The 15,634-nt window shown below is 42.4% G+C and overlaps 1 protein-coding gene across 1 annotated transcript in view; it reads right to left on the bottom strand.

Annotated features, from left to right (window-relative positions):
* Positions 1-15,070, bottom strand: part of rubcn (rubicon autophagy regulator) — a 72,133-nt gene extending 57,063 nt beyond the window's left edge. The window contains exons 1-4 of the mRNA XM_079506788.1: positions 14,868-15,070; positions 6,883-7,036; positions 2,210-2,293; positions 1,039-1,198 (exon numbers count right to left, since the gene is read on the bottom strand). Of these exons, the coding sequence (XP_079362914.1) occupies positions 1,039-1,198; positions 2,210-2,293; positions 6,883-7,036; positions 14,868-14,905 (436 nt within the window). The 5' untranslated portion in view covers positions 14,906-15,070. The remainder of the gene's footprint in view (positions 1-1,038; positions 1,199-2,209; positions 2,294-6,882; positions 7,037-14,867) is intronic.
* Positions 15,071-15,634: the final 564 nt, after the last annotated feature.

The following is a 15,634-nucleotide window of genomic DNA, read 5'->3' as shown; positions in this document are numbered from 1 at the left end:
AGAGAGATAACAGGCAAACGTTGATCAAAATAACAACTCTTCTACATTCTACAATTGTGCAGATTACTTGTAAATTAAGTAATGCAGATGATTAACACTAATTTACCTCTTGAGTTACCTCAAGAGTTAAAAATCTATAAGGGTCCATTTGGTTACCAACTCTCTGTCATTTAGCTGGGGACCACCTGGAACCCCCTCAAGTTCATTTGAGATTGTATCTGCTCATTTCTCTGTGTCATCACTTCCAAATTAACTTCATTATCCGGTATCTTGTTAGTGTGAGTTCTCTCTCCTGATTGGATCAAATTGATATCCTGACCTGAAAATGTATTTACTGTTTAGTGTTTACGCAACATGGAGACCCCTGTTACTGAACAAGCACTCTATAGCAATGAGTGCTGTCACAACATGGACCTATTCAACACTGTTACTGAACACACACTCTATAGCAATGAGTGCGGTCACAATATGGACCCATTCAACACTGTTACTGAACACACACTCTATAGCAATGAGTGCTGTCACAATATGGACCTATTCAACACTGTTACTGAACACTCTATACTACAGCAATGAATACCATCACAATATGGAGCTATTTAACGCTTATTTTAACAAAGGAAAATCACTTCCCCTACCTTTAATTGAGTCTGACTAGAAGCACAGGCACACAATTTCTCTGGTACCATGGCGAGTGCCGCACTACGAGCTTGTACTGTAGGTCTGCTATTTTCAAAAAATCGTGAAAATGTGTTGCACATCTTTGAATATATATTCTTTCAGAGCGAGCATTTTGAACTCAAGTCTTTGCTTCTGGGGGGGGGGGGGGGGGGGGGGGGGGTGCCTGGATATTTTCAGATGGGGGACGGCGGCCAATTACATATATTTCTGGGGGTCCTCGACATGAAAATGTTTGAGAACGACTGACATAGAAACATAGGGTTTTTCAGAAAACCGTCAGGATTTAGAAGACATTTTGTAGAATCGTCCTCAGGTCTAAATGGATTAAACGGGGCACTGCTAAAGGGACTCCCTCACCGTTGTAGTACTTGCGCGTGTGTCCCGAGTGTCTGAGCAGCGGTCTGAGCTGGGCGGACAGCTGGTGGATCTGCAGGCTGTGGAGCAGCCAGCGGTCAGCCTTGTAGTTTTCACTGGTCATCTGCAAGCCACTGGTCAACACTGGCTCCAGCTGACTGAACTGGAGGGGGAGAGAGAGAGAGTTGAAATGTTCCGAAGAGTCATGATATTTAATTGCCTAATTGCGCTTGATGGTTTTATCTTTAGTCATTCCTTTTATTTTTATTTTTTTGCCAAGTACTGTGTTTTGGCATTTCCTGCTTATAGTAAAACCTTGAAACCATACACACAGTACCTTGAAAATAAAGAGAATATTAAACAAAAACAAGCTTTGGGTGAATGTTTGTCTTCTCTACGGTACCACCCAGTTTGGGAAGTGCTCAAACATCACTTACATTTACAACACCTGTGCTATTGTATTTCCAGTTTCTGCAGCCACTTGGGTAGTAAAGTAGGCTTAATGTTTTCCAACACCGCCCGTTTGTACTGTGGGAGTTGGCGTAAACTCCTTGGAACTCAAGTATGCAGACAAAAAGAACAAATTATCCTCCCTCTTTTCTCTCCCTAAACAACTTCTAGCCACCTCAAAAACACCAGAGGGAAGTCTGCACAAGATAGTAGATAATGCACGGGATCTGTGAAGACCCCGACGATTGTTGCACGATCCCATAAAGCCTGTTATGCTTGCTTGTGGGTGTCACAACACGATCACGCGGTGAAAATAGCTCCATCGACAAGCCTCATGACGCATTGCTGACACATTGCTGGAGCACAACCAGCCAAACACACCACACCACAGAGGAAGAGTGGAGTCCAGGGTTCAAAGGTTATTGGCCCTCACAACAGAAGCATAGCTGGAGGAGATAATGAAGGAAGGCCTCAGGAGGATTGCGGCGCTACAGTGAGAAGAGGGTCATAGCTGGGCTGGGGGGGATGGAGGGGTCGGGGGGCACTCTGAAGGGTGCCATCTATTTAGTCACTTTTTCCACAATCATAGACAGACAGACAGACAGACAGACAGACAGACAGAGGTGGAGTTGGGGGGGGGGGGATAGACTTCCCCCAATTGACCTTCCTGAATAAATACATGCTGAAACATGCAGTCCAGAGATAATTATTGTCACTTGCGTACCGGTTCCACGATGGAGGCCAGGTGAGGGCTGACGGTCCGGACACACCACACAAACGACCAGTAGTCTCTGTGCTTGTAGTACACCTATAGAAACACAAAGTCAACCGTTAAACAGGTTGAATACAGAGATATAGATACATAGAGATAGATAAATAGATATGTTATACTGTCCATTAGTCAGTGCTTCATAAGTGTCTCACCGTATCTCGTCATAAATAATAATAATTATCAGCGCAATGCCAATCAAAAAAGCGTCCATTCGGTCAGTGCAAAAGCGTGAGAAGTCAAAATGCTCACACACAAAAAAAAAAACAGCACAAAGAAGAACCCCACCCTTAGTCATTAGGAGGTCAGTCTTTGAAACATCTAATTTATTCCAGGTTAGGTTACGGCTCACCTGGCCAAGCGACCAGAAGAAGACAACTACGACAGACACAATAGACTATTATAATGTGCTTAGTTTGTGTTTGTTTTCTCCACTACGTCACCATCCGTTTCCTTTATAATAGGTGAACGATACGTCTGATACGAGACCTCAAGAGATTTGTGTTTATCAACAAATGCCTCTTCTCATCATTACAAAAGGTTTGGGATCCGGAACCAGACCCGACAATGGAGGAGCCAGGAATGGGTTCCATTCACGTTTGGAACCGTGTACGGCAGGGGTGGGCAACTGGCGGCCCGGGGGCCACATGCGGCCCCCACTTCACTTAATGCGGCCCGCTTGTTAATATCAGAATACTGGTATAGTATTGATTTCAGCTGTTACGATTCAAAACCAGCTTTAATTATTTCATGACTAGTATTAAATGACTAGTACTTAATGACTAGTATTAAAATGTTATTGTCTTTTTGTGTCCAATGTAGTTATGTTAACAGTTAATAAAGTTAACATAACCACAACTAAATGCATTTGAAATTCAATAAAAAAGGTTACTTTTCAGGTTTTCAATTCAAATATATCAAAAATATTTTTGCTACGACAGTAATATGTACTGTGGCCCTCTGGAGTGAGTGTGGAAATATATTGGCCCTCGCCATCGTCAAAGTTGCCCACCCCTGGTTTACGGGTTCTCATTCAGTCAAGAGCTGGTATATGTGGACTTCACGTCTCTGCAGCTATACAATAACAATACCGTTGGCTCGCAAAACCTATTCCATTTCAAGGACCACCATAACTCTGAGAGTGTACGAGTGGAACCAAATGGACCTGTAAGGGTCCATTTGGTTCCACTTGTACCTCACTGTCCCTGTACCTCACTTTGAGAACCACTATAATAATAGATAAAATAAGTATTCAATATTGTACAGTATGTATGGTTCTAGTGTCAATAACGTTTTAACCCATTCTGGGCAGGAACCCCTTTTGGTGTTTTAAGCATTATGTTATACTTTAGCTATTGAAAAATAGCAGATCTACAAGCTCATAGCGCGCCACCGAGTGGCGCGCTACGAGCTTGTAGGTCTGCTATTTTTTTTAAATCGTAAAAATGCGGCACAAATCTTTGAATATATATATTCTTTCAGAAGACTTTTTTCAGGCCAGGTCAAAATGGGTTAATGAAGGCCCAAATTATATATTTTTTTAAATTATTTTTTTAAATACAGGAATCATTAAATGGAACAATTAAGGAATTGGACCATTAAAGGTATATTCAGTGATTTGACTTCACTTATTTTTTCTGACCCCAGTTAACCCCTGGGGTCAAAAAACCCTAGTTTCAGTTTTGGTGGCGGGTGGCAAAGCCTTCATCCAATCAGGATGAGAGGGGCCTTCCTCCAATCATGATCGAGTGGGGGCGGGCCTTGGTGCACATGCTGTTGGCCTGTTGCACTTCCCCCCACTGTAGAGCGTGCATGTGCACATTTTGTTACCGGGGCGGACTGGGTGGTTTTCCAAATGACCCAAATCACTGAATGCTCCTTTAAGGGATAACACTCATTAAAAGCCTAAATAACCTAAATAGTCATCATGTGCATATTACATACTACCACTACGTAATAATGTGAACTATTGTTGCACTTTGTACTGTGTGTGTCCACCCATTATTGTGTTCATTTGTACACTCACTTGTTTGTTGTAACATTTCACAATTACTTTCATCCCCGGATCAACCTTTTTGTTTCCATTTCAGTCGAATTCCACCACCCCCCGCTAGCTGTGTGGCAACAGCAGGAACTTGAACTCGATTTCGCAACGGCTATAAATCAGGAACAGCAAAGGTTTTCTAGATATTCCAAATATGTGGAGGTTCCTGGTCTCACAGTACAGTGAAACAGATGGCCCTTCAACTGTACTTTTTAAAAGTAGGTCCTACTCTGATAACAAATACTCCAAAACACAGTCGGCCCGCCAGCAAATCCGGCGGTATTCACCTGGTAGTTCTAAACCTAACCTCAGTAAAACTACACCTAAACATAACCTTATTCCTACACCTAACCTCAGTAAAACTACACCTAAACATAACCTTATTCCTAAACCTTATTCCTACACCTAACCTCAGTAAAACTACACCTAAACATAACCTTTTTCCTAAACCTTATTCCTACACCTAACCTCAGTAAAACTACACCTAAACATAACCTTATTCCTACACCTAACCTCAGTAAAACTACACCTAAACATAACCTTATTCCTACACCTAACCTCAGTAAAACTACACCTAAACATAACCTTTTTCCTAAACCTTATTCCTACACCTAACCTCAGTAAAACTACACCTAAACATAACCTTATTCCTACACCTAACCTCAGTAAAACTACACCTAAACATAACCTTATTCCTACACCTAACCTCAGTAAAACTACACCTAAACATAACCTTTTTCCTAAACCTTATTCCTACACCTAACCTCAGTAAAACTACACCTAAACATAACCTTATTCCTACACCTAACCTCAGTAAAACTACACCTAAACATAACCTTATTCCTAAACCTTATTCCGACACCTAACCTCAGTAAAACTACACCTAAACATAACCTTATTCCGACACCTAAACTCAGTAAAACACGACCGCTCAGGACTGCAACAGGTTGCAGAGGACCGTTAAAACAGCAGCTAAAATCATCGGCAGCACAGAACTACCCAGTCTCCACAACATCTACACCACTCGTATGAAAAAAGCCCACAACATCATTAAAGACACCAGCCATCACGCAAATACCCTGTTCAAACCACTCCCTTCCAAAAAACGCTACCAGAGCATAAAATCTCGCACCACCCGTCTCAGTAACAGATTCTTCCCCCAGGCAGTCAGGCTGCTGAACAGCTGACCTTGAACTGTATTGCACTGTATTGTCACTTCACTTTCACTTTTTGTTGCTTTTTTGTATTTTTCTTTGTACTATAGATGTTTGTTTATGTCCTGTGTATATAAGACTGAGAGTGCTCTGAGCAAAATAATTGTCATTGTATTTATACTCTGTATCTGACAAATAAACCTGAACCTGAACGGGTGCCAAAACATATATGCTAACCTTAACCCCAGTAAGACCTGACACCAAACTTAGTTCTTCTAACCTTATCCTCGCTAAAACAAATACAAGAATACAACAACCGCTGGTCTGCGGAAACAAATAATAATGGGGTTACCTTGAGTGATGATAACGGATCAAACTGCATTATGAGGCTAGTAGGCACATTCAAATCTATAGTAACACTGTCAACTCAATGAACAGGGTGAGGGGATCGACGAGTGAGCAGCTTAGGCTGTGTGGTAGCTAGCTAATAATCATCTTGGAAATACATTATTAATGTTTTTTTTTTTTTTATTATTTATTTAATAGCCGATTTACAAGCTCGCAAAGTGTTGTACCCTGCCCTTTTTTTTCTTTTTTCTAATTATTTGTTCGGCCCAAACGTTTTTGATTATTGTCATGATTTGTCAACTGGGCTGTTGGCTTTGTCCGAGTCTTAAATGCCTTTAAATAAATACTTTTTGAAATGCCTACAGGGAAAAAAAATGAATGGGGAATTATTTCCTGGTGCCCTTGTCGTTTGAAACGGGGGAGGGACTGCGACGCTCTATACAGCACGGAATTGTGGACAAAATATTTCGTTTTGGGCTCCGAGAGGCTAAATGACTCATCAAATGGTGGTCCAAATGTGGCCAAAAAACAAGGCATCGATATGAAAAAGAGTTAAAACCACTGCATTAACCCATTCTGGGCGGAAACCCCTCTTGGTGTTTCAAGCTTTATGTTACACTTTAGCTTTTGAAAAATAGCAGATCTACAAGCTCATAGCGCAGCACTCGGTGCCGCGCTATGAGCTTGTAGATCTGCTATTTTTGAAAAATCGTGAAAACGTGGCGCAAATATTTGAATATATATTCTTTCAGAGCGAACGGTTTTAACTGAAATCGTTTGCTTCTAGGTGGCCCCTGCCTGGAACCACATATTTTGAGATTGGGGTCGGTGGCCAATTACAGATCAATGCTGGGGGTCCTTGACATGAAAATGTTTGAGAACCACTGACATAGAAATATGGGTTTTTCATGAAAACTATCAGGATTTACAAGACATTTTGTAGAATCGTCCACAGGTCTAAATGGGTTAAGACAAACACACAGAGAAAGTAAGAGTATAAGGATGGCTCTGTGTGTGTGTGTGTGTGTGTGTGTGTGTGTGTGTGTGTGTGTGTGTGTGTGTGTGTGTGTGTGTGTGTGGACCTGCTCATTCTTGAGTCCGTGGCTGAGGATGTTGTTCATGTCCTTGTGGAGCCTCTGCAGGCCGCCGTAGCGAGACCACACGTTGGGGTTGTTGCTGGACACCAGGCCCTCCACCGTGGTCTTCAGGCTGGACAGCAGCTTCCAGTGCTCACGCCTGGCATGGGAGGAGGAGAGCACAATACAGACACACAGGGGGTTAGGGCTGTGCCTGTCACCATTACAACTTTGTTTTTTCAACCAAGGTTCATGTTTTAGGTTGTTATTAGAGAAAGTAAAAGATGAGTGTTAAAAAAAAAGTCATTTGGGGGCGCCCGCTAGCCTATATCGGTCCAGGCGCATGCCACAAAGGCTCTGCATGACCTGACAGCTCGTTGCGTGTTTCGAGACCCGTTGTCGACCTTTGCTACATGTCTCTCCCTCCCTCTTCACTGTCTGTCTTCACTGTAACTATCAATATATATATATATATTTTTTTTTAAACATTTGCTGCTTTCTTTCGTTTTAACGATTTTAGGTATTTTTGACAGGGGGTGGGGGCATCCAAACAAGTGGCTAAATATGTCCTTTTTTTACGGGGACTTCTTGAGTCCCCGTAAAAAACGGGACGATTTGATCGTGTTACAATTTGCATTTCTGTTTGCCTTTTAGGCTTCGTTATCATAAAGGGCAGATATGAGAAATAACTTAAATTTAAAACTTGAAATCACTGACAGATTAAAAAAACCTTTCCAAAAACAATGTACAAAATTGCAAAAATAGTTGATCTACAAGCTTACAGTATGTCATGAAAGTGATGTGTTGTAAGCTTGTAGATCTGCTATTTCTGCTATGTTTGAAAATGTATGGACATTTCTTCAACATTGACGATTTATGCAAAAATAATTGCAATCATCTCACGATTAGGCCAATTATGTAATAATTGTGACAGGCCTATAGGGTCGTAGATTAGTCGGGTCTAAATGGTATACTCGCTGCCTCCACAACTCGTTGTGGAGGCAGAAAAACAGTGACAGCTAAGCATACACACTGACCACAGAGTGCAGCGGTCCTGGGGTCATTTAGCCCAGCGTAGAAGTGCTGACCATTAGGCAGCATGAGCTGAGCTCATCCACCGCAGTGCTGCTGACACTCAGAGGGAGCTACTGTGTGTGTACCACAAGAGAACACACACACTCTCCCATTGCCTGGAAACACTCCACTCGGTCATCTTAGAGCAGGCGGTCAGGGACACAAAACCACCAATCAGGATAGATTGGTGGTTGATTGATATAGAGTTGGGTTTGGTCACCTCTTATTCCCCATCACTGGACCTCACGATGGCATGGAAAGGGACTGAGACTTAGTTTACTACACTTTTATTTAACCTATTTTGAGCTGAGATCAGATTCTAAAAATGTCTTCTACATCCTGACAGTTTTCTGAAAAAGCTATGTTTCTATGTCAGTCGAGCTTTAGGGCAGCGGTGGCTGAACGGTTTGCGGAGCGGTCTTGTTATCGGAAGGTCGCCAGTTCGAATCCCCGGACCGGCACGTTAAAATTACCACCGCTGACGGCTGAAGTGCCCTTGAGCAAGGCATTGAACACCTACCATGAAATGTTCTATGAGCAGGGTCTGGCTGTAAACAAGCATCTCGAGCTTAGTCCATTCACCCTGGGTAAACAAAGAACTTTGCTTTTGCTTTGCTTAGCTTGTAGATCTGCTATTTTTCAATAGCTAAAGCATAACATAATGCTAACACCAAAAAGTGTCCCTGACCAAAATGGGTTAAAGAGATACCGGTAGTTAAATCACCCAAGTTATTTTTTCCTTCTATCGATTACTCACCCTTGAAATAATGATGTTAGAAAATGGGCTAACGACAAAGAAATGACAACATTCAATTTAAGGATTCAATTAAAATAATTGAATTGAATTCATGGATCTTTTTTGTTTGTTTTTGGTCGCATTCCTAAGCCACTAATTTGATGACTAGCAGTCCTTCCCTATAGAGACACAAAGGAGACCATTTGTGTCTCCATGAGGAATTCTTTCAGATGAACTATCCCTTTAATGTTATGAGGGACAGGGTCACAGGGACTGTTGGGGCAGAAACCTCTCATCTCCATATTCAAACTGTTTGTGTTTTTGTCGTAAATCAAACACCCTACTTGATCATACTACAGTGTCACACAAAAAGCATCAAAAGTGGCAGCTCCGCAAGCTCGAAAACTTGTGAATTTGAATCCTGAAAAGTAACAGTTTTGGACATAATATGATACAAGGTTTCCCACCGGACAAAGACGACATTAGAAAATGGGCTAACGAGAGAGAGAGAGAGGTCATCAAAGAAAGAAACCCGATGACGACAATGTTCAAGAAACTATCTTTTGGAGGCAGCGCTGGATGGAATGCAGCTGCTCTGGGAATATCCAACACCCGACCGACACGAGTCCATGACACTTCCCTCCCAGAGACACACAAAAGTGCAAAGCTTGCATCCAGCAGGACTTCCTGTGTATTTTCCCCCCAGGTCAGCAGCAATGCTGTGTAACCCGATGCTCTACAGACACAGCCCATCAAACGGTCTAAGAGTCTTTTCAGCATTGTGCTTCTGGGGCACCAATAACGTTGTCATACTCATGATGAATTAATATGGGTGTGTGTGCGTGTGTGCGTGTGTGTGTGTGTGTGTGTGTGTGCATGTGCGTGTGGCTGTCCGTGTGCCTGTGCGACTGTGCGTGTGTGCGTGCGTGCGTGCATTTATGCATGCCTTTGGTTTCATTGCTCTGTGGAAATGAAACCATATCACTTACTTAAGACTGTTGTTCATTGATACCAAGAAGACTGCCCCAGACTGTTTGGCACAGAAAATAAAAAGCCAACACAAATGAAGCCTGATTTATTTATACTGTATCATATTGTAGCAGTAGTGACTCCGAGAGCCTCTGCCTGATGACCACCAATAGCAGGGATGGAGAGGGTCACTATATAGGCCTATTATACTGTATGTCTACACTCACTCCAGAGGGCCACTATATTTCCACACTCACTCCAGAGGGCCACTATATTTCCACACTCACTCCAGAGGGCCACTATAGGTCCACATACACTCACTCCAGGGGGCCACTATATTTCCACACTCACTCCAGAGGGCCACTATATTTCCACACTCACTCCAGAGGGCCACTATATTTCCACACTCACTCCAGAGGGGCCACTATAGTTCCACACTCACTCCAGAGGGCCACTATATTTGCACACTCACTCCAGAGGGCCACTATATTTCCACACTCACTCCAGAGGGCCACTATATTTCCACACTCACTCCAGAGGGCCACTATATTTCCACACACACACACTCCAGAGAGCCACTATATTTCCACACACACACACTCCAGAGGGCCACTATATTTCCACACTCACTCCAGAGGGCCACTATATTTCCACACTCACTCCAGAGGGCCACTATATTTCCACACTCACTCCAGAGGGGCCACTATAGTTCCACACTCACTCCAGAGGGCCACTATATTTCCACACTCACTCCAGAGGGCCACTATATTTCCACACTCACTCCAGAGAGCCACTATATTTCCACACTCACTCCAGAGGGCCATTATATTTCCACACTCACTCCAGAGGGTCACTATATTTCCACACTCACTCCAGAGGGCCACTATATTTCCACACTCACTCCAGAGGGGCCACTATAGTTCCACACTCACTCCAGAGGGCCACTATATTTCCACACTCACTCCAGAGGGCCACTATATTTCCACACTCACTCCAGAGAGCCACTATATTTCCACACTCACTCCAGAGGGCCATTATATTTCCACACTCACTCCAGAGGGTCACTATATTTCCACACTCACTCCAGAGGGCCACTATATTTCCACACTCACTCCAGAGGGCCACTATATTTCCACACTCACTCCAGAGGGCCACTATATTTCCACACTCACACTGTACATTATTTGGAAAGAAAACATTAGAAAAAATGTAATGTGTCAGCGATTTCTGCGTATATTATTTAAGTTATTTGTCATATGTGCCCTGTGCAATTTGTGCTTACGAAAAGGCAAACGGAGATACAAATTGTTCAATGCAAAAAAACACAATTAAATTGTGAATCGCAATCATTTGTGCGACAATTGATCGTCGGCTTAAAATGTGTAATCGTGACAGACAGGCCTAGGGCTCAACAACACAGACAGTGGGTCACATGTTTTGCAGGTTAGACCGCTGACCTCAGTCACACCACAGTGTCCAGAAACATCCAAATAAACATGGTCAATTTCCACAAGGACTAGACATTCTGTTCTGTCCAGGACAGACAGACAGACAGACAGACAGACAGACAGAGACGGGGCATTTTTTTTGCAAACAGACGTCGCTTAGACAGTATCTCATGACTTAAACGAATGACTTCACTTCACCCATTTTCAACCCATCTGCTATGATGTCACTGGTAGGCAGGTTTCTGAACTGTCAACAGCCCTCCTCTGAGACAGGGGTAGACACCCCTCCATGAGCATTAGTAGTGAGGACCAATTATATGACGTTTTAAATGGGTGAAATCATCCTTTAAAAAGGATTAACTAGTCCACCAAAAAAAGGCTTATTTTCTATCAATTACAGACCCCATCAAACAAAACAATCCATGAATTCAAGGTCTTCATCGGTCGGGTGTGTCACTTTAAACCCTCCATACTCCTTTTTTTTTATACACCAAACACACTTTTTTTTGTATCCTTTATTGAGCACAGGTGCTCATTTTCAGCAACGCCCTGCACATAGAAACACACAGACAGACACGCACACACACACATTAAAACCTGGGAGCTGACCAGTACAACCACAGTCTTATACTGTTGGCCACTAAGCAGCTCCAGGGGGAGCAGTTGGGGGTTCAGTACCTTGCTCAAGGGCACTTCAGCGGTGTTGGGTGAGTGATGACAATCACTTCCCCACCCAGATTTGTCCTGCCCGTCCGGGGAATCGAACCGGCAACCTTTCGGCAACAAGGGTGCTCCTCTAACCCTTAGAGCCACCGCTGCCCCTCAAAACACTGACACATTTCCAGCTTGTAGATCTGGTATTTTCGTCGAACGTACGTAGGGACACGGGTTCAACAACTTGTGACAAGCGTGATGCCAGTGCCACCGGGGATGGCGGGTGAATCTCAGGCAAATTGTGCCATATGATATAGAGACGTAAACAATGCACTAGCTGGTCCAGGAGCAGTGTCTGGTATGATATAGAGACGTAAACAATGCACTAGCTGGTCCAGGAGCACAGTGTCTGGTATGGAACACTCATAGAGATCCCGTTGTGCACAGAAACCTCTTATCTCCATATTTTAACTTTATTGTGGTTTTGCGTCAATTAATCCATTTTGACCTGAGATCAGATTCTAAAAATGTCTTCTACATCCTGACAGTTTTCTGAAAAAGCTATGTTTATGTCAGTCGTTCTTTGATTTAAAAAAAATAGCAGACCTACAAGCTCGTAGCGCGCCACTCGGTGGCGCGCTATGAGCTTGCAGATCTGCTATTTTTCAATAGCTAAAGCATAACATAATGCTAACACCAAAAGGGGTTCCCGCCCCAAATTGGGTTAAAGCCCTACCTGATCACACTGCAAGCGTCACACAAAAGTATCAAAAGTAACACATCCACACTTTTTTGAGCTTGCAGATCTGCTACTTTTTATGCTTTTGAATTTGGATCCTGAAACGTAACAAGTTTTGGACATACAGACGATAGACATCGTAATGATCAATTATTGTGGAACGCTTTCAAGGGCCAAAAACGGATCTGTTGCACTGAGTTAGATTGTTTTTTTTCACAGTGACGTTATTTCACTTATTCCGAGAAACATCACCAAACAAAATGATGGCATGTTGAAACTGGACTGTTAAACCATTTCGGGTGGGAAGTGGGAACCCCTTTTGGTGTTTTAAGCATTCTGTTCTACTTTAGCTATTGGAAAATAGCAGATCTACAAGCTCATAGCGCGGCACCGAGTGCCGCACTACGAGCTTGTAGGTCTGCTATTTTTGGAAAATCGTGAAAATGTGGCGCAAATCAATATATATTATTTCAGAGCGAACGTTTTTTAACTCAAATCTTTGCTTCTGGGGTCGTTCCTGGAACAACATATCTTCAGATGGGAGTCGGTGGCAAATTACATATATTTATGGGGGTCCTTGGCATTAAATAGTTTGAGCACCACTGACATAGAAACATAGGTTTTTCAGAAAACTGTCATGATTTCACACCCAAAGTGCCCTAAGACATTTTGTAGAATCGAGCTCATGTCTAAATGGGTTAAACTAGGGTTAACAACAAAGTTAATGTTTATAGTTTATAGTATACCCATCACAATAAGCCTTAACTGAAGACAGAGCTTAAACATAAACAGCACCATCACGGGACCAGCTACTCGATCCTCTAATGTGAGTGCGAGTGTGCGTGCATGTTAACTTACAGGGTAATGAGCAACATTCCACCATGTCTTTGAAATGAAGGATTAACTCTACAACTGTGTGTGTGTGTGTGTGGGGGGGGACTGGCCCCAAGTTCCAACCTTCAAATGCAATTAGTTCCACTATCTCATCATCAACAATATCATAGAAAGATAATCTTATCTCATCAACAATATCATAGAAAGAGAATCGTATCTATGCAGTCAGTGAGTCATAGCTCACCTACGACTTGTTGTCTGAGTTTCACATTTGTAGCAGCTTAAGAGTATTCAAATGTCATCATGACAAAGGTTTGTTTACATAGTACATACCTATAGGTTGCTCATATCTATGACAGCATATTTTGTAAATAAACAAAACAAAACTAAAGTACCCTAGTTTTAGACAGTGGCCTTCGATACTGTACTGTACTTCAAAAATGTCTGATAAAGTCAACTAGAAGTTGATTATTGCCTACCTGTCCTGTACCTTCCATGAAAACATGACAGTATTGCAATATGTTGTAAGCTGTGTTTTTTTTAATCGAGCCAAAAGTGCATGTATGTTGGAGCAAATATGACACCTTTGTCAATGTCGACATGACCAACTTTTATTAAGGTTATCTGTCAATATTTACCTCAGGTTTGCTATGTGAAACCCCACAACTATGCTAACTGTTTTTAGCATAGTTTAATTTATACTGTTTATATGAGAACCTAATAAGGCTCTAGAAACACATTCGTTGGTTGCATAGTACATAAACGGGAGGGTTTTGTTATAGAGTCACTTGTTAAATAAACAGATAGCACTCTTATCTAAATGACAACACTATTAACTTTAGCTGTAGCTGAATAAGCTACTCGAGCCAAACCCACTGCAGCTGTCATACGGCACATTGACGACCTATCGAATTATGTGACTCCAGGGGTCGCTGTTTGGCACATCCACGCTTGATTCATGCATTAATGTTTTACGTTTTAATTGAAGAATGTATTAACAGTTTGGAGAATTACAGTACATTTCAAGCACAACTCAATACAAAACTGTTAACTGTGGACGACACCATAAAGCACTAGACTTGTTTACAATAGGGTCCACCATTTTCAATCCACCATAACATTTAGAGACGTACGTTACGGATAGCCTTAGATTAAGACTCTCGAGTCGTAGCTGTATATAGTCATTTGATTACTTAATTAAAGTATAATAACAAGTGTTTTCCTTTTTGGAAAGGGATGTAAATACGTTTCCCTTATAGACGTGTAATAATTGCCAATTTAGCCTTGGAGCCAGACTATCATATATGTATTTAGCCAAAGGCAAGGCTAAATGTACTATGTAATAATGTGATGCAATCAGTAAAGAAGATCTACCCTTTTCCGACAGCGATTTTGCCTTAACCTCACCAGGCTTTCCACCTCGGAGGAAAATGCTGCCTGAATTACGAGTCACAACAACCGATAGGTCACAGATGTCAGCGTGCCACCGCTTGCCAGGAAGGCCCATGATAGTACTACCCCAGTCAGTCACTCTCACCTGCGTTCCTCGGCTTCTCCCTCGGCTGTGATCTCCATGGATGTGTCCTAAAGGTCCTACTCCTAATCCTTCCTTCCTTCAGCTCGGGGGGGAACCGAACAACGATCTCCAGCTATCAGCTTCCCCCCTGACGAAGATATGATCCAATTGTATTAGCGTCAGGACGATGGACTCGGGTCCCAAAAAACAATGAGCTCCATGAGACTCACTCCACAGCTCACACTGTTACGCCGACATGATGATATCTCTTCTGTCACATTCAAAACAGTGGAGGAGGAGGAGGGGCTATGGGGGGCGTACTACCGCATGACTTGGCCTGCATCAGCTAAATGGGCGGGGCTGACGCTCTAAATCACTGGGTCTCAAATAGTGGGCCGGGACCCCATTTGTGGGTCGCGGACAAATAAATAAATCATGAATTAAAAACAAATTCAATGATTTCAAGTAATTTCATGAATAAAAAAAGAAAAATCTAAGAAATTCGATACTTTTGAAAACAAATGGTAGTAGAAATAGAAGTAGTGAAAGTAGCCTAAATAGCCGATCTACAAGCTGCAGTGCGAACTGCAAAGCACGCATTGTGAGCTTACATTTTATGAATTTATGAACAGTAGCGAAAGTAGCAGATCTATAATGCTCACAATGCTGCTAGAAGTTACTCGTTGTGCACTTGGGTCTCTTGGCTCTTTTGGGTCTTGACTCTTGAGCTAAAAAGTAACTGGGTTAGAATCTTGTTGTGTTTATGTGAGACTTGACAAAATTGCATG

Source organism: Electrona antarctica (assembly GCF_951216825.1).
Source record: "Electrona antarctica genome assembly, chromosome: 7".
NCBI lineage: Eukaryota > Metazoa > Chordata > Actinopteri > Myctophiformes > Myctophidae > Electrona > Electrona antarctica.
This window is presented reverse-complemented; position numbering and strand designations above follow the sequence as displayed.